Here is a 19,670-nt window from a genome sequence, read left to right as displayed (position 1 = left end):
GCTACTCAGGGAGTCGCCCGCTAGCTTATAGCATGTAGCATCCTGGGAATCAAAACACCGCGGCTTTGAGAGCACTTGTTTGCAATTGCGCATTAACGTGATTAACCAATGATTTAACTTGCTGCTAGGACCACTGATTCACCAAACCTGCTTGCTTGCAGTCTGTGTTCCACCACAGTCCCCGACGCTGCTCTCATGATTCATTTTTTTCTCAAGATAGATTTGATTTTGTAGCGAGTAACGAAGGTTTCAGGGGAAATGTATCGGAGTAAAAGTATCAGTTTTCTTTGCAAAATGTAGTGAAGTAAAAGTAAAAGTCAACAGAAATATAAGTAGTAAAGTACAGATACCCAAAAAAACTACTTAAGTACAGTAACGAAGTATTTCTACTTCGTTACTATACACCACTGCATTACATGAGACTCTCTCTGCTCCGCCTCTTTTTAATCATTACCCACCACCTCAGTCAATCACTCTAAACTGGACAGTGAGAGGGTTCAGATCACCAGAGAACCTGAAGCACAATGGAGGAATCAACAGGCAGGCCACCCAAGAAAAAAGTAGTGGTGGTGGGCGGTGGTCTGGTAAGAAAAGAAAATTAAAGTTAATTATGAATTGTATGTCTTGCCTTTTGATCTGTTGTATTGACCCGTACTCTTTAGCCTTTAGTTTAGCCTTTAATCTTGTTTATTAAGAGATCATTTGTTTTGTGTGAAAGTGTGAAGCACTGATGTTCAAAGAAATGTCCTTACTCCCCTTCACCATTTAGGTTGGGGCACTCAATGCCTGCTTCTTTGCCAAAAGAGGCTTCGATGTGGAAGTCTTTGAAACCCGGGAAGGTAGTATTCAAAGCTCTATTTTTAAGAAATTAACATTGTTCCATCATGCCCCTCTCTGAGGAACAGACCCCTTGCATAAAATGTACGATAATCCTGAACAATGTACAAACACAGGTTAAAAAGACTCATCACTTTTTCAACAGATCATCAAAATTTCCCAAAAGGTCAAATGAACACTTTGTGTCTGATTTTGGCCAGATATCCGGCAAGCCAACGTAGTGAAGGGAAGAAGCATCAACCTGGCTTTGTCTCACAGGGGCCGGCAAGCACTGAAGCAGGTTGGGATGGAGGACAAGGTACGCTGATCAAACAGATTCAATGTTTGACAATAAATTGGAAATGAGGACATGACCCTCGCCTGCTTGTTTATTGATCTAAAAGATATCACATTAGTTGCATAAACATGTGCGGCATGTCCACTATTCCCACCCCTACGAGGTGGAGGCAAGCTGGTGGAACACCCCCCCCCCCCCCCCGTTTAAATTTTTTTTTCGTGCTTGGCAACGATTAAAATATTTAATCTCGATTAATCGCATTGTTATGGCAAAGTTCAATCATGAATTGTAAAGTAGTGTATTGCGCACTTTTATTTTAAAAGTACTGCTATATGAACAAAAGGGCAATAACATTTGGTTCACGAGATGCAGGTAGCATGTTTCATACTTAATGTGAATATAATTCATACTTTGTTGGCATCTTATTCTGAAAACCGGATGTTCGTCTGAAGAAACCGGATGTTGTCTCACGTTAATCTTTCCTCTAACTGTCAAAGTCCTTCGCTCGCTCCCGATCTGTGCCGTTTAAATGCGTTTACCGTGAATTTGAGCATATATGTGCACTAACATGTAAGTGTCTGCTGAGTTGACCACGGAGATCTGAGTGTCTGCTGACTTTCCCGCAGCGATGTCCACTAGTCCCCAGGGAGAGCAGCGGAAGTTGCCTTTTCTCTACGGCAACCCTGAAGGGACATCATATCTCTAATACAAAACGATAAACATGAGACAGTCTGACTATAGGATGTTTGATGGCTTTCATCCCACTGTTCTTGTCATCCTCTTGTTGTTATGTCTCTTGTCTTTCAGTTTAAAAAAATAAATAATTTTTTTTTAATACGTTAACACGCGATAAAATAATTGTCGGCGTCAATGAATGAATGCGTTAACGCGAAATGAACGCGTTAACTTGCCCAGCACTAGTTTTTTTACCTGTCTGCGTTCTTTGCTCGCAGTCCCCTCCAGATGTTTCATTCTGGCATCTGACGTCAGCGGTCGTCTTTGTTGGTCCACATTTGCTGCACCGAGCATGTTATGCACGCATGAGACACCTGCATCAGACCCTTTTACACTTTTCGGCATGATAAAACGAGCCCTGCTTTACAAGGCTTTCACATGAACTCTCAAGGTCAGAAGCTGGGCGACCACATGTTGGACAGTCCATGGCACAACACCCTGTTTCCACTTGGACCACTGAGACTGAAAACATAGATTTTGCCAATGCAAAGTGTAACACTTTGCAGAATTGTTCATAAATGTCTTTTGTTTTTCTATATTAACGATTTTGCCACAGATTGTCTCTCAGGGGATCCCCATGAATTCAAGAATGATCCATTCCCCGAGTGGGAAACAGTCCGCGATCCCTTATGGCAAGAAAGGCCAGGTGAGCTGACCGCTGTCATAATGTCATAATAAACATATATCATGACTAAACCAAAATATGATCCCATTATTGCCAATCGTAGGACTACATTCACAAAAAGAACTGCACTATTTTTTTATTTCTTTGATGCAAGAACTATGCCAATTATTTCTATACAATAAGACATTCAAACAACATGCGTGCGCAGAAAGAGGTACGTTTACTGTAATGACTTGAGAATGTGCCAAATGTTAAACAGTACAAGTGACAACTGGTGCAGTCTGACTGAAATAATGTCACAAAGAAATAGAGCGTAGTAAGTGAGTCTGAAAATGGCTTTTAATTACACCGCTGGCAGTTTGGTGCTCAATTCCACGGGGACTTGCTCGGTTAAATAAAACTAAAGCTGTAGTTTCCTTGTACAATTGCACTTTAACACAGATTATTTCCCTTTCAGTTCATCCTGTCTGTGGACCGAGCCAATCTGAACAAAGAGCTGCTAACGGGTAAGACCATTACTCCTCAACACAACGTCACAGGATGTGCGCTGGATCAACCACATTATAGCCAATTTGAAGTGATGATTTCACAATCAAATGGTGCACATTTTCTACAAGAAAACGCTGCGAAATGTGTTCTAGTGTTAGTCCTTTTCAGACACGCAGCCCATTGCATAAATCTGGCGGCTATTTCAGATGTCTGTCTCGTGCGAAGGCCGTTTCTGTGCACATACAATTCAGCCTGAATTGAATGCCATCAGTGTTAACATAAAGGCAGCAGCACAAAGTGAAACGCTCAGCCTACAAAGAAGGAGAGAAAGAGACAGAAAAGGAAGAAATGAAATGCATCTTGTAATGATTCTGCCTTCTAACAACTCTGTAATATTGAGCAGATTCTTCTCATTTTAGATCCGGTTGTAAAAGACATTTCCCCTTCATGTGTGAGCATGACGAAAGAGGTTAAAGAAAAAAACTCAACCACCCACAGTTATAATCTAACCGGCAGTCTCTCCATATATTTATGATGTTGAGTCATGCGTGGACAAATCAATTAATGTCTATCAAAACACTTTTTATATTTATTTATACATAGCAAGCTATCAGGAGTCCCGACCTCTCTGGTATTATAGAAGAGGCGGCAGAGTTTGCTCTCTATTAGCATTAGAGTGATGAAATTCATGCAGAACCTCCATCGCTGACTTCTAAAAGGGTGATCAGATAACTTTTGCTGAACTTTGCTGCTGCAGCCACAAGTAACAGCCACGGGGTGAATGTAGCTGAATGCTAAAATGTAGCAGTAGCTCACGAGAAGAGTCACGGCCTGCGTCCGACATCACTCCCCATTTAGTCCACCTTCTCTTGTCACTGTCTGCCATTTCATACGAGGGTCCAAATACTGAGTGTGTACTTTATACACTAAACCCTAAAATATTCCCTCAATGGAACCAAATAGCAGTGTCCACGGCACGCAAACCACGCCTTGAAGTGATGACGCAAAATGTGTCCCGAAATCTCACGATAGAGTCGTCGTGAATTAGGTACTGGTTTGCTAATGTTAGCTGTCATTAGCTGCCTATCAAAGACCAAGTCAGGATGTAGTAGCTCAACGCCTTCGTGTGCTGACTTGAACAACCGTGCCTTTTATTATAGTGAATTCAACTTCTTATTTCTAAGAGCACGAAGGTGTTCATTATTCTGTCATAGATTTCAGACTGTATCGTATCACTTTAAAGGATCACTGATCCACTTTTACAAACAGCATATAATACAGTCTTGTATTACGTTGGATTCTATGAAAAGCCAATCAAGTTACTCTCAATACATTCTTCATTCAAGCACCATGCGTGGACCTCCAAGTTCAACGAAGAACTATTTCCTCCCAACAATTCTCCTAAATTAGGTGGTTTTCCAGCGAGCCCAGCCAGATTGACAGATGCTCCCAGTGCGTTAGCTTCTTCGAACCGTTTGATTACACCAGGGCACGTCTGGGGGATGTGTTGGTCTTTTCAGGCTAAAAGGAGTTTGCCTAATATTTAATGAAGTGCTTCAGTGCACAATCAGAGATAATGTGTGACAGCATGGGTCTGTCTTTAATCATGTGTGCTGAAAGAGGGGCCGATTGTAAAGCCGTCGCTCTTATCAGACTCCTGGGGTGAACATTGTGATAAAGAGATTTTGGGGAGTGTGACAACCTAAACATCGCTTTCCCCTAAAACCAAAAAGACTGACTGCTGTGATAGTGCTGTTCACGAGAGCCGTGCTAATCAGCAGAAAAGGTCGTTCCCCTTCAGCGGGGGATTGATCGAACTGTTTGCTGGCACCTTGTGTCCTTGCGGCATTTTATTGGAATCGTGAAAGGCTCAGTGTGCATGTTAACAAGATATTACCTGTTGCATGAACCTGCTGGTGTTGACATCATGCTTGCATCTGTGATATAAGCTCATTTTGTGACATGTTACTCCCACAGAGGCAGAGACGTATCCAAACACAAAGTTGAACTTTGACCACAAACTGCAGGACTGGAGTGCTGAAACGGGCCGAATGACCTTTGCCAGGTAAATAGTTACCCATGTTACACTCGTGCACGTCTGTATTCACAGCACGCGCTCTTTCTCTCTCACACACATTCATACCTTCATTTCCTGGAGACTTACCCCAATCGTTACCCCAATAGCTCCTTGCTTAAATGTAAACCTCAACCTAAACCTAACTTTTCCAAAACCCTAACCTAACATAACCTTACCCTAACCTAACATAACCTTACCCTAACCTAACCTAACATAACCTAGCATAACCTTACCCTAACCTCACCTAACCTAGCATAACCTTACCCTAACCTAACATAACCTTACCCTAACCTAGCATAACCTTACCCTAACCTAACATAACCTTACCCTAACCTAACCTAACATAACCTTACCCTAACCTAACCTAGCATAACCTTACCCTAACCTAACATAACCTTACCCTAACCTAACCTAACATAACCTAGCATAACCTTACCCTAACCTAGCATAACCTTACCCTAACCTAGCATAACCTTACCCTAACCTAACATAACCTAGCATAACCTTACCTTAACCTCACCTAACATAACCTTACCCTAACCTCACCTAACCTTACCCTAACCTAACCTAACATAACCTTACCCTAACCTAACATAACCTAGCATAACCTTACCCTAACCTAACCTAACATAACCTAGCATAACCTTACCTTAACCTCACCTAACATAACCTTACCCTAACCTCACCTAACCTTACCCTAACCTAACCTAACATAACCTTACCCTAACCTAACATAACCTAGCATAACCTTACCCTAACCTAACCTCACATAACCTAGCATAACCTTACCCTAACCTCACCTAACCTAGCATAACCTTACCCTAACCTAACCTAACATAACCTTACCCTAACCTAACCTAACATAACCTTACCCTAACCTAACCTAACATAACCTAGCATAACCTTACCCTAACCTAACATAACCTTACCCTAACCCAGGGATTCCCAAAGTGGGGTGCGCGCACCCCTGGGGGTGCGCGAGCTGCCTCTAGGGGGTGCGCGAGAGGAAAAGTGTAATGGCGGTCTGATGGTGTAATAATATTAAATATAAAAAAAAAAATGTAATTTTAATTTAAAAACTGTCAGGTGGGACATCTGAAGCTATCAGTCGTAAAAGAGGAGAGGGACAGAGAGAGAGAGAGGAATCGGAGGCGAGGGGAACGGAGAGGTGCGTTGGGGGGAGACCGGGAGAAGAAATCGAGCCAGAGTCAGAGGAAGATGAGACGGCGCAGACTGGGAAAAAAAGAGGAAATATGATGAAAAGTATCTGTGTCTGGGCTTCACTTGGATTGGCAACGCAGATTGCCCAAAGCCACAGTGCGTGGTGTGCAGCGAGGTTCTGGCTAACAGTCTGAAGCTCTTATTTACGTTGCCACCTGAACACCAAGCATGCCAGTGCAAGTCAAAAGCCCCTTACATTGTTTATATCGAAATTGGAGGAGTTACAAAACAGCCAAAAACAACTGCAGTCTCATTCATGTGTTGGTCTATAAATGACGCACTACGGGCTTCATATCTGGTTACAGAATAGCGAGAAAGGGGCTACCGCACACAATCGCCGAAGACGTGAGCTTGCCAGCTGCCAGAGAGATGGTGGAATGTATGATTGGTGAGAAAGAAGCAAAAAAGTTGGACATGATCCCGGTGTCCAACAACACTGTGTCGCGCCGCATCGATGCTTTGTCCGAAGACATCCTGGCTACATTAGTCGCTCATTAATTGTAAATGAAATGTGATAATCTGCCTCTGAGCCTGTGCGTGTGTGCTCACATCCGTGTTGCTCTTTAAAAGTGATGCCTTGTGTAACTGAAAGTTATTGAAACTTTGTTGCAGTGTTTCAGGGCGTTTTCACACCTTCAGTTCGTTTGCTTTGTTGCAGTTGCTCCTTTGTTCGGTTTGTGTTCACACTGCAACATTTAACAGCGGACTAAATCTTGTAAACAAATGCCACGCGCGAGCAAACTCTCATTGGTCCGATTATTATGCGGCTTAAAAGGCTCTGTTGCTTCTCTTTTTTTTTTTTTATTAAGGGGGGGGGGGGTGCGCGAACCCGGTCGGGATGTAGAAGGGGGTGCGCGGCCTAAAAAGTTTGGGAACCGCTGCCCTAACCTAACCTAACATAACCTTACCCTAACCTAACCTAACATAACCTTACCCTCACCTAACCTAACCTAACATAACCTTATCCTAACCTAACCCATATCCTAACCTTATATGTATATATTTTTGTGCTACTTATTCCAATTAGCCTGATGAACAATTATTTTATGAATTCATATTTTCTTTTTAAAATCTCATGGTATTATGTTATTAGGGTTATTTAAGTCATAGACATTACATCGTCATTTTACCATACCTCACTCAGCTTATTCACCTGCAGCTGTGTCTGTGATCTTCTAAACCTTAAATACTTTGATATAGGATTTTATCCATCCATAATGGTTCACGATTTCTTTAAATGTAAGGTCCCTGTGTGCCCGGGTTGGAGGATGTGCTCATTGTGATTCTTTGTCAGAACATGTTGACACACGTGGCCTTGTACATGTTATCTGCCAGAGGTCTGGGATGGCGATAAACATGTTGACTTTGAAGACTCTGTGCTTGACTTTTTATTGGCTTTTTCAAAATTGGCTGTCCTCGAGCTAAACGAGACACACAGTTTACAACCTAATTAACACCAAAGCACCTCCGGGTCTTCTTAGTTGTGGGAATCAGCGTATAACCATGCAGTGAATTATTAACACAGTATGCAGGGGCAGGGTTTTAATTTAATCGATGAGTTTTTAAATTGACTTCAGCCTTATCTAAAACGTGTACAAATCAGTTTGATGTGTGTGTTGTCATTGCTGTTATTTTATTTTCATGCCTGGCGGTGCGACGTGTACCCTGTTGAAACTGTGGATCAGGATGACTCACTGTGCAGTTATTGTCACAGTGATTAAATATTTGAATGCGCTTCTATTTGATCAAGTTTTACATAAATCCCAAAAGTCCCCCTGGCGTGCACTTATTAACACGGCACACATCCTTTCCTCTACCTTGTTTGAACTGTGAAAGCCCATATTTTCTGTCTCCAGCTACCAGTCAATATAATCAAACAATAATCTACCTTATTGCTGTAAAGCTAATAACATGTTAATAAGGTTACACACGGTCGCTGAACAATAATCAACAATCTGATAATTGTTTTGAGGTCTTAAGGTGGAGGCACATGCATGCAAGTTAATTGTCACCAAGCCTCACAACACTGCAAATGGGGTCAAGAATAATTGAATTTGTTGCACATAAAAACATCATTATGTCCTCTGCAAAGGATCATAAAATGGGATGATAGAGTGCCAACATTATATTCACATGTCGGTAACGGATGCACCTGCATTTTTCCCTTGGGTCATAAGTGAGAGTCAGATCTCAGAACCAACATTTAACTCCTAGGTTCCAGGAGGAGCTATGGCAGGAAGCGCCCTCCATGTGGCACATTGCACTGTGTTCAGGGATGTGGGGAATACTGACTCCTGCTGTTTGGAGCAGCTTTTAGGGTCAATGAGCAGATGGACCAAACAGTATGCTGGGTGTGTTTTAAAGTGGCCATGAGATGCCATCATCTGTGACCACCATGGCTTTGAGTGAAATAACTTTGAATCAGAAAAAGCCAGATACCGTCATGACCGTCGTTTAAATTTAAAGTGTCAATGAAATATGTAGCTGTTATGATATTAATGTTACGTTTGACATTAAAATGAATCCTCAAATTTTTGTTTTAAGTTGCATAATTATAAAGGCAGAGTGTGAAAAAGAAAAGCTCAAACGCACAGCTCTGTGACCGAATCAAAGCCGAAGCACACATAGCCTGAGTGCCCCACACATGTTCTCATGCTAAACATCCACGAAGACAGCAGGACATTGCATCTAGGACCCTCAGAGTGTGTATACATAATATATCTATCATTTTCTCATGTTACTGGTATGTTTCTCAGGTCAGACGGGTCCGAAGAGCAGATCAATGCCGACCTGATTGTGGGCTGCGACGGAGCTTTCTCTGCCATCCGCAAGCAATTCCTCCGCCGCAGCCGCTTCAACTACAGCCAGACCTACATTCCCCACGGCTACATGGAGCTCACCATGCCCCCCATCAACGGAGAGGTCAGTCCCCTGCGCAGCACCGTCCTTTTATTGTGAAGTGGGTGTAGATGCTGCCAATGTTAGCCTCACAACTGTTGGGCACCATCGTAGATGTCCTGTTGTTCATTTGTCCTCAGTTTGCCATGATGCCGAATTATCTGCATATCTGGCCCCGAAACACCTTCATGATGATCGCCCTGCCCAACTTGGTGAGTGTGCATTTTTTATTTTTTGCTTTTTAGTGTTTAAAGCTGCACCGATTCTCAAACTACGGTTGTAAAATGAGCAATGTGAGCTGTATGATTCTGAGGGTATTACCTCACATTTCTTGGCAACCAGAAAGACAAATTCATGATCACTTCAGACAATGTCAGGACGTGATTGACCTCTGGGATGTCCTCATTATAATTAGTTGATTAGCCTCATTTACAGATCTTCATAACCAGCAGGGACTTACTCAGTGCAAATCAGAGACTGCAAAACGTCTGCTGGACCTAATTTTCACACCGCAGTCGTGTCCTCCTTTTTCCATCAGCGTCTCCGTCTGTTATTGTCAGACTTCTCTCTCTGACTCAGCACAATCGTTTCGCTCCATTCAGTGAGACCAGGTTAAGGCAGGCAGCAGACGTCTGGAGTGCATTCACACCGCCACTGTCCTAGTTCCCAGGAGCGCAATAGGGTTCAAAAGAAGGAGAAGAAGAAAAAACAACTCACACATCCTTGCTCCTGTGGATACCATGGTAACAGAGACCGTGCTAAAAGGTCCTCATGGAGGACTTTGCGATGTTGATAGATGGCCCCTGCTAAGTTGGGCAGATAATGACACGCCCACGACCCCGCTGCACTTTCATCCATCAGTTGCATGGGTGGAGTTTGGCTGTTGCATTTGCTTCGAGGGTGGGAGATTCTATGATGAGTTTTAAGACCCTTGGAAGGAATGGAAGACATGTGAAATGTCCCGTGTCTGCAATATACCACAGGATATACACCACATAATGCAGCATTCATGAGTGCAAGGGTTCATTCTTGACTTTGGATACACATCTGCGATAAATGGCTCACTTACTTAACTATTCGTAAAACGTATGCCCACGTCTCATGGCCTTCCTCAGTAGATACGCCTGAAAGCTTTGGGAATTTCGGCGTGCTGACGTTGGAACAGTGTTGGGCATGTTATTTTAAGCTGTAATCGATTGCTTAATCGTTAGTCATGGCAAACGTAATTATGCAGAAAAAGCAAAACGTTGCATTACTCGTTGCTTTACTTTCAGTTCTCGGCACGCTGTGTTGAAGGTGCCTCAGAACAACTCTGCATCCACACGCAGTGTGTAGGATTTGCCAGCAGCTAGTGGTGAGGTCGCACATGGCAACATGTGGAACTATCTGCGGTGGCCGAATGTCCCCATCTAGAGCCAGTTTGGTTTGTCCAGTCTGGGCTAATGTTGAAGCATGGCAGCCGGCTCCTTGAAGAGGACACGGCTCATTCCAAAAGTAACGAAAACTAAATTCTTATTCCTAGGACATGATACACTAAAGGAAAACATACTTAATAATATTAAATTCCATTTCTGTGTCACAATAGATTCTTGAGCTACCAACACTGTGCACTGTTTGTTTTCTAATTCCAGGACAAGACCTTTACCTGTACCCTCTTCATGCCCTTTGATGAGTTCGACAAGATCACCACGGGCGACGAAGTCATCGACTTTTTCCAGAAATACTTCCCCGACGCCATACCACTGATGGGAGTGTGAGTGACTTCCTCACCTCAGCCCTCTCTGCCAAGCCGACCTCAAAAAAAAAAAACACTCTCATTCCCCATCATCCAACATCAGCAACGTGCACAGCCGCGCGCTGTGAAGTGTGAAATTGCAGCCTCACAGTTACATGGGTTTGTTTTAATTTGAGCTGAACCGTATGTTGCGGGTTGTCGGTGCGACGCGGGAGGCATGAGCTGCGGAGACGCCCGAGGCCGTCACCCCCTCACCTCTTCTCTGGGGTGACTTTATCTGCAGCGCTCGGGCACAAACATCTGTTTGGCTGTTTTAACTTTACCCAGGCAGACGGAGCGGGGTTGTTTTTAGGTTATTCAGACGTGACGGATGCTTTTGTAGCAGGCAAAAAAAAACAGAGTCGGTTGTTGTAAAAATGAATAACCCGACACAAGTTTGCGATTGTTTGACTTCTGTCTGTTTGTGCTTCGCAGCGATGCTCTCAAGGAGGATTACTTCCGATTGCCTGGGCAGGCCATGGTGTCCATCAAGTGCTCCCCGTATCACATTGGAGACAAATGCGTCCTAATGGGCGACGCAGCCCACGCAGTGGTGCCTTTCTACGGGCAGGGGATGAACGCTGTAAGTAACACTCAAAGGAGGGGAAGAATAACAGCACATTGTAATTAAAGGGAGACTCATTCGTCCATTCATGCTTCACAGGGCTTCGAGGACTGCATTGTCTTTGGAGAAGTACTGGATCAGCTCAATGAGGATTTCAGTGAGTGCGTTTTAAGGGAACAAGATGAGACAGAGAATGAATAAGAAAGCTGTTTTCGCCTTGTGTGTCCGCCCAGGTGCTGTGCTGCCAGAGTACAGCAGAGTACGAGTTCCAGACGACCACGCGATAGCAGACCTGGCCATGTACAACTACATTGAAGTAATTTAACTATACTTTAAATTGCATAGCTTCGTACAACATCGTAGTGGGGTTCAGGTATCTTTTGGAAATTGATTGATCCTACTGTTGGAGAGGTAGTGACTTCAACACAAAACATGGCCGCAGTAAAAGAAATAAGATCTGTTGTTTTAAATTGTAAGGTCAATGCATGGTGAGCATACGATGGGATAAATTCAATTGACGTTTAAGAGAAATCCGTAATTATAATCAAGATGACGGTCCGTTTCAGCGTTGTGGTTATCTGTCAGAAGTTGCCATTAATTGACCTTTTTTTTTACAATACACTCTTTAGAACTTGGTCGGTAAAACTATGTATTTTAGCCGGATGAAGGATTTTAGTCATCGGATGTTTGGATCTTAAGTTATCTCAAAAACAAGTTAAGCAAACGAACAGTGTCGAAGAAGAGCTGTTTGTTATCACCGGTTAGTTAGTTTTGGAGAGGAGACCTCTGCGGGTAATTTCGCTACTCGTAAAACTGCAATGACGGCGATGGAGGTGAAGACAACAACTCCCATGATCCCACGCAACTTCACAACGTCGCCAACCTCCGTCTCTTGTTGTTGTTGCGATTGAGAGACTCCAAGCGGCAGAAAGGGACATGTTGTGCTTTTAACACTAGTTGTTGGTAGAGTGATGATAATGATAAGTAACCTTTAAAGTTTGTATATGCGATGCATGGAAAGGCCATTCACAATCGGAAGAAAGTCCGCTCCGGTTCTGGGTGTGCTTCTTCTAAATATATGCAGAAATCACGCTCTCCATCACATCTGACTGGTGGACAGCTCCACTAACCATCTGTAAATATAGGGCTAGGGCTATAGAGGTTAAAATCCATGCACTCGTCGTTATTCTGACAGATCTTAAAATTGCCGCACTTTGTTTTAGCTTAACTGCAGATTCTGATGCTGCTGTAAGATTTATTTTAGGACTTTGCAATATGGAGGATAGATGGTTCACTTCACGAACGTGTCTACTTTTCTTTTTCTGTTTTGTAGATGCGAGCCCACGTCAACTCCAAATGGTTCATTTTCCGAAAACATGTTGATAACCTCCTCCACGTCCTCATGCCAAAGACAATAATTCCTCTTTACACAATGGTAAGAGTCCCGATGAACTAAATTAGCACGGTCACGATGCTCTGTTGACCGCAAAGTCTGTATCATCTGCTGCCCGTCACTGTCTCCAGGTCACTTTCACCAGGACAAGGTACCATGAGGCTGTGGACCGCTGGCATTGGCAAGACAAAGTAAGACACTTTGAGGAAAATGCATCTTCTTTAAACTCTTTCATTTCATTTTCTCTGCATACAATTGAGGTTTTTGAGAGATATAAACTTTGTACAGTTTAGTATTGTAATTCGAGCCTCTTTTAAAGTCGCATTTTTATCAGCACCGAGCGTGAAAGGTGTTGGTAACTACCGGTACTTCCTTTTTTTAGAATCATGTCCTCTAACACAAACGCATAGCGGTGCAGCACAAAGAGCTGTTTCTCAACTCTCACATTTGGCTGTTATGAGTCGATTAGCCCTCCGGCGCTGTGTTGGACTGTCTGGCTGCATTCTGCACTAATGGTCAGAAGCACAGCGGGGATTTCACAGCCTCCTTTGTAAATTATTAAAACCCGTCGGGATGTCCGGGCAAAAGGACAAAATGACCTCTGTGTGGTGTGAAGAAAATAATTGGTGCGATATTGAGTCTGTTGCAGGATGGTCCTAGCTGAGCGTTAGCAGGATGTAGTGATGATAGGGTGAAACAACAGATCCCCCAAACAGCAGCTGTATGTATTATAGGACAAAGCACAAGGCTTATTTTACTTATGTATAAGCAAAGTAAGAGAAGATGTAAAAATGTTACATCACTCCACATTATCATATATTAATTATGTTAAATGTTCTGAAACCAGATTTTTTAGCCACACTACTGGTGTGGGTCTGCAGATGGTCACATTCAACAACTTCAGGACAGATAGCATTGACATCTTCTACGGGCGTTCATGGTCCCCAGAGGACGACGCCTAGAGACTGTGGCGATCCCCTGACTCTGCCCCTATAGCGCCACCATGAGGTTGACTTTTGTTGTTTTGATTGAAATGTCTCAACAACTAGCCGACTGGACGCATTGCCAAGAAATTTGGATCAGACGTCCATGTTGGGATGAATTGTAATCACCTTTCATCTATCTGGCCAGTTAAAGTCAATTGTGAGTGAATTGTCCACACGTTGTCTCGTCAATTTAACTTAAAAAAACTAACTGGGGAAGATAGACTTCATGTTCAGTGAGTTATTTGAGAATAATTGAATTCCTTTGAAAGAACTGCTAAAATCTTGAACAAATAAATAAATAAACATCCATTAAACCCAAGTAAATATTTGTGTATTGTTGGAAACGTTATTCTCATCTTTTGTTGCTTTGTATTTTTGGTTTTTGTATTTTAACGAATTTCCCCCTGGGGATGAATAAAGTTTATATCTATCCATCTATTGTATTGACTGTAGGATTTGTAGACAGATTTTTACATGTTCAGCTGACGTCACTGCATAAAACATTGCATAGGTTACACCAGCATCTATTTGAGATTAATTTACTGGAAGTGTACAAATATATAACACCTCAGTTTCCCTACAATTAGTACCAGATTACAATTAGTCCTTTCAGGAACCCTCATGATTATACAGCAACATGTCAGTTCCTTTCACCGAAATGATCTAAAATCTATGGGACCTATGAAATGAAACAAAAACCCGAAAGCAAAGCATGACGGGGCGTTTTCTTTGCAGTTGTGATGTGAGAGTGTTGCTCCTGTAAATGAATCCACAATGTGAAGGTTGAAGGAATTAAAAAAAGAAATTGCATGCATATCGCTTCTTTTCCTTTTCTTTTTAAATGTATGTTTTGTTTTGTATTTTCACAGGTGTTTCAAATTTGGATGCGGATGTACGTAGGCGACGAATTAGACGTGTTATGTTAGAAGTTTTTACCTCATAACAAAGAGGAGGCCGGAGCCATGTGGCCGGCTTCCTTGTGCCGTCGACACACGCTGCAATAATAACGCTACCAAAACTGGTTTACAATTATAAGGAATTTAATTCCACTGATGTAAGCACGATTACAGTTATACATTGGAGTATATACTCCCATGACATATTAAATCAATAAAACCCCATTTGCAAAAACCTCAACTCAGCTCCTCAGGTGAAAAACGCGTCCGTCGTCCGAGGGCCATGACACAGAGAGAGGAAAAAAGACTTGAAATTAAACCTCCCACCTCTGTTCGAAACACCTCCTCTTCCATTCATCCCGATTCCTATTGGCTAACTTCCAGGAGTGTATTCGGCTGTCTGCCCCTGAGTCTACTAACACATTCAATGACTGTCAGTTACGTTTTAACCCCTTCTATAATAATCCTTCAGTATGAAAGTTAAACTTCTGCAACTTGGCAGAAGCTTCATGTCTTTTAGCTACTATTCCTACATCACTTTATGTTTATCTTAATTATGCATTCCCAAAACCCTTATGATTATGACTAATTATGAATTATTAATTATGAATTATTAAACACTTTTATCATATCTACTAACTACAGTTTTTTGCTCAAATTTCTTACAGATGACCGTACCTAGAACGGTGCACTGGCTTCAGATCTTTATCATCCTTCAGCGCTGGACATCAGTTAATACAGTTCTAAATACACTGTCGGGTTCCTTGGTCCGGGGCCAATATAAGTTATACTGCACCCAGTTCTGATCCGACATGCGAGTCCAACATTTCCTCTGAGATCTGGGACTCCTGTGACGCTTTTCTTGCGAAGACAAGATTTTTAACTAATTATTTCTCACGGTTTTCATGTAGAAGTCGGTTTTTTTCTCTGCCTCTTTCTAATTTATTACTAACATCATTGGTGCTATTGTCGTTATTTCAGCGTATAATCTGGCTAGCTGTGATTCATCTAGTCCTGTCCCCTATGATTTAGTACGAATGTCTACTTGCACTCAAGGTTGAAATGATTCGAATATGTCCGTCCCCCCAAAACATGTTTCAAGAATTCATATGTTAATCGTGACGATTTCAAACAGCTGTCTAAAAGTTTAAAATGATGACATTTTTATACGTAAACTGCAACATGATTGGTTTGAGAGGCGAGATTTTAATTACCCATTTCAAGCATTAATTGAGCTGTTCCAATTCAATCCCTCGATAATGGGTTAGCTGGTTAGAACCACCACAGTTTTGTTAAAAGAGCAGTGTTTGCGCAATATACAGCATGATCACACCACCTCGTGTGTGTGTGTGTGTGGACCGTCTGCCCTCCCAGCTTTCATCTCCCCCTGCCTCCCGCTTCTATTCATAGCCACAGAGGTGACACTGACACGGGACGCTCGCAGCATATCAGCGGCCATAACGACAGCCAGCCAGTGTTGTTTCAGGGGGATAAAGGGCTGACGTCACACAGCCGCTATCTCAGCCCCGCAGAAACTATTCCAGGCCTCATGCAGAATAAACCTCATGCATTTCTAATGTCGTATCGGCTGTGATCGCAGAACAATTCTCTCTCTTTCTTTCTTTCTTTTTTGGCAGCCAGAGTTGGTGCTGTCTGGCTGCAGATGAACAAAATCGTCAGTCTAATAAATAATCCTCCATCCAGACTGAATCATCCCCATGACATTTCCATTTGTGTTCATAGTAATTATGCCCCCCCCCCCCCACTCTCTGTTCTGTGTCCCCGCAGGAACGACTGACAGTCGAAGCCCCGAAGAGACACAAGGTGTCCGTGCACGTCCTGTCCAGAGAGATGGACTCCTGTGAGTACCTGCAGTCACATGGCGCTTTCATGGGATTCGTTTAGAAGCTCAGTGTGTTCGCTCAGTGTCAGGTTGACCTGTGTGTGTGTGTGTGTGTGTGTTTGTGTGTGTGTGTGTGTGTGTACCAGGTCCAATAGTGGGAGAGTTCCCCGCTCAGAATGATGTCAACCTGGCCCCCGCTCCTTCCCTGCCACAGGTAACGGTCATGTTCTGTGTTTACGCTTCTATATGAGTCATATTCAGTTCATTCTGATTGTGATGTTATATTTGTGACTTTAAGTCCTAAACAATGAGAAATGTTTAATTGTATAAAATGATGATGACATTTTGGACCCACGACGTTTGGTTGGATGAGACATAATCGCGGGGCAGTAATTCTAGTTTAAACATGAACATATATATGTATGTTTGGTCCGTCACAGACATTACAGGATAATGATGGGAGAGACTGTCTTACTCATTTTTGGTCTCTGTCCTTTTCATGGGATTTGTTGAGAAATATAGAATAGCATTGGACAGGTAGGAAACATCTGTGTCCTTTTAAATATTTATTTATTTATTTATTTATTTATATATATATATATATATATATATATATATATATATATATATATATATATATATATATTTTTTTTTTAACTCATTAGAATTTTTTAACCCATCTGTTTTCACAGATAAAGAAAAAAAAAGTAACTTAGAAAGATTATCCTGGCAAAACAAGCGCACTAACGGTGGCGGTTTCTTTACCATAGAAACATGGTGCATGTAGCACAAAGGGGAGTTTAACAGACGAAGCAGAGTAATGTGAAGACATCACGATGTTGTGTTGTTTCCCTCGTAGCCCACGCTGGTTCAGGACATGACTGAGTTCAAGAGGAGCCTTCCTCTCTTCCCGTTGGTCAAGCCTCACATCAACTTCATGGCCGCCAAACTGTGAGAGGCCGGCAGGTCGACGTGCAGCAAGGAGGCGCTGGGGAGGGTCCCCCACCTCAACCCCCCTCTCTGCTTCCTGTCAGGAAGACGTGTGTGTGTGTGTGTGTGTGTGTGTGTGTATGTGTGTGTGTGTGTGTGTGTGGTGCATGTGAATGCACGAGTGGCCGGCTGGAGCCGCTAGAAGAGCTGCTTGAGGGAGAAAGAAACGCGTGCATTTGACTCCCACAGTTAGCCGTGGTTGTGGACAGAGCTGCGATAGTCACTCCAGACCCACCTCCATGTTGTTCGTCTCACACGCATCACAACACTGTGCAGGCTGTTGTAGAGGAACTAGAACCAACCGTAACAATAATAAAAGAGACGAGGGGCCCGATCCCTTTTAATCAAGTCCAAGTGTACTGCAGAGGCTTCACAGTAGGAGGCGTTTTTATTTGAACTGCTCAGACGTGCTGCTTTGAGAATGATGGCTGGTTTATCGTGTCCGCTCCATGAAGGTCTTCTCTTTTTATTTGTTGTCTCCTGACAACCTAAAAGACGCTCGGTCACACGGAGCATTTTATTCAAGTTGTTGCATTTCTGAAGAACGTCTGCTGAATAATTGTGGTTTTAACCCTCGCAGGTGTTTGTTGCTGGTGAACTGGTGGAGTGTCGGGACCCTTTGAGGAGCTGTTTGCTAAACACGGAGAGCCGTGCCCTGGAAGATAGTTTTTATTTTAATTCTATTGCATTTTTACAGTAGTATGTAATCATACACCTCAGGGGTACCTCTATGCTGTTTTTTTAGCATTTTACTAGTGATTGATTGTTAAAAAAATACTTTTTATCAGTCTGTCATGAGGCTACTTTGTTCACATCACTGAATGTGATCAAATCCGCCGAGTTATTTTTGTAAAACTGAAGAAATGACAGCGACGGTATTTGTTTCTTTTAGTTTGGAAAGCTCCAGGGAGACTGTCATGATTCTCTCACTCTGTGTCTGCATGTGAGACTTTCTGCAGCGTGTGCCTTTCTGGGATGGGGGGGGGGGGGTCAGTATTTAGTTTCTGGTTGCACTGGACTGGTCTGATCCGGGGCAAAACCCTGGAGACTCGAACCCTCCTAAATTGCTGGTCTGTGCTCTAGATAGCTTTTTTCTTTGAATGTAAAAGGGGGTTAAAAAAACAACAATATATGCACTTCTCTCACTAAGCAATAAACTGGACGACGTGGACAGGGAACCGTGCGAGGCAGAGTGAGATGTGGCTTCACACTGCTGAGTAGCTCCGACCTGAACCAGGTCCAGGACTCTGTCCTCTCCGAGTGGCTGCCGATTGTGACGTCAGTGCCACCCGGGCATGACCCGCTCTCTCGGGCACTAACCGGCTCTGCTGAGTCAAACCACTCTGTTCAAACAGCCAGAAAGTTGCGACTTGAATCTTTCCCCCTCCTTACCTGCTCTCAGGCCGAGTTCATTCGCTCAAATGATGATGCGGCAGTTTTAGAAAAGTGATTTTGGGGAGGAGAATGTTTGTAAGGGAGTACTTGTATGATTGTGCTGTATCAAAAGCTTCTTCAATGTTTTCTAGCGTTTTGCTGTTTCAACCTGATCAAAATCATTTCAATTATTTTAAAGTAACAAAGAAAAAGTCACTATGATCTTTTAGTAGTGCAAGCCCAAAGAGGAGCAGCAGCTCAGTTAGAGGCCGTAGCTGGACAGCACCTGTGGATGGAGACGAGCCGTTTTCATGCAGTGTTCAGAAGGAATCAGCAACAGAGCCGTGCACTGTTTATCTCGTGAAGTACCTGTGATTGGGTTACATTTAAGGAGTCTGAAGCATATTTTAATTTCTGAATGTCTTTCACGACCCTAGAGACTGATTGTCCGGTGACATTTTGACTTTATTCTTTTTATTGTCTCCTGTGTGTTTCTGGTTAATAAACTACTGAATGGAACAGTGTGTGTGTGTGTGTTTAAATGCAACATCTCTTTCCCCACACACACACATGCACACTTCAACACTGGAGAAAATACTTTTTTTACGGAACCAATACTGTGGATCGCTAAACTAATGTCTGTACAACACAGACTTCAAACGTCTCTCGAGTGGAGACTGCGGTGGACGT

The 19,670-nt window shown here is 42.9% G+C and overlaps 1 protein-coding gene across 2 annotated transcripts; it reads left to right on the top strand.

The window, feature by feature from the left end:
* Window positions 1-119: 119 nt before the first annotated feature.
* Window positions 120-18,317, top strand: LOC306785509 (kynurenine 3-monooxygenase-like). 2 transcript variants are annotated; one of them, XR_013772419.1, is made up of 17 exons: window positions 120-584; window positions 770-1,135; window positions 2,406-2,495; window positions 2,932-2,980; window positions 4,941-5,028; window positions 9,018-9,183; window positions 9,300-9,371; window positions 10,791-10,912; window positions 11,369-11,516; window positions 11,598-11,655; window positions 11,732-11,814; window positions 12,832-12,933; window positions 13,023-13,082; window positions 16,562-16,634; window positions 16,763-16,830; window positions 17,476-17,660; window positions 18,187-18,266. XR_013772419.1 is itself a non-coding variant. In XM_079279924.1 (17 exons), the coding sequence occupies exons 2-17, from the start codon at window positions 1,124-1,126 to the stop codon at window positions 18,227-18,229; spliced, it is 1,326 nt and encodes a 441-aa protein (XP_079136050.1). In that variant the 5' UTR covers window positions 120-584; window positions 770-1,123; the 3' UTR covers window positions 18,230-18,317. The 2 variants fall into 2 exon arrangements, 1 of the variants encoding a protein (XP_079136050.1); XM_079279924.1 differs by having other exon boundaries at window positions 17,476-17,567; window positions 18,187-18,317.
* The last annotated feature ends 1,353 nt before the right edge of the window (window positions 18,318-19,670 follow it).

This window comes from Melanostigma gelatinosum, assembly GCF_949748355.1.
Source record: "Melanostigma gelatinosum genome assembly, chromosome: 12".
In the NCBI taxonomy this organism is placed as follows: Eukaryota; Metazoa; Chordata; class Actinopteri; order Perciformes; family Zoarcidae; genus Melanostigma; species Melanostigma gelatinosum.
This window is presented reverse-complemented; position numbering and strand designations above follow the sequence as displayed.

Bases quoted from the DNA above. Each gene is read 5' to 3' on its own strand.
- LOC306785509 (XM_079279924.1), top strand. The intron at 12,934-13,022 runs GTAAGAGTCCCG...CACTGTCTCCAG, and splicing joins TAATTCCTCTTTACACAATG to GTCACTTTCACCAGGACAAG. The intron at 17,568-18,186 runs GTGAGAGGCCGG...TAACCCTCGCAG, and splicing joins AACTTCATGGCCGCCAAACT to GTGTTTGTTGCTGGTGAACT.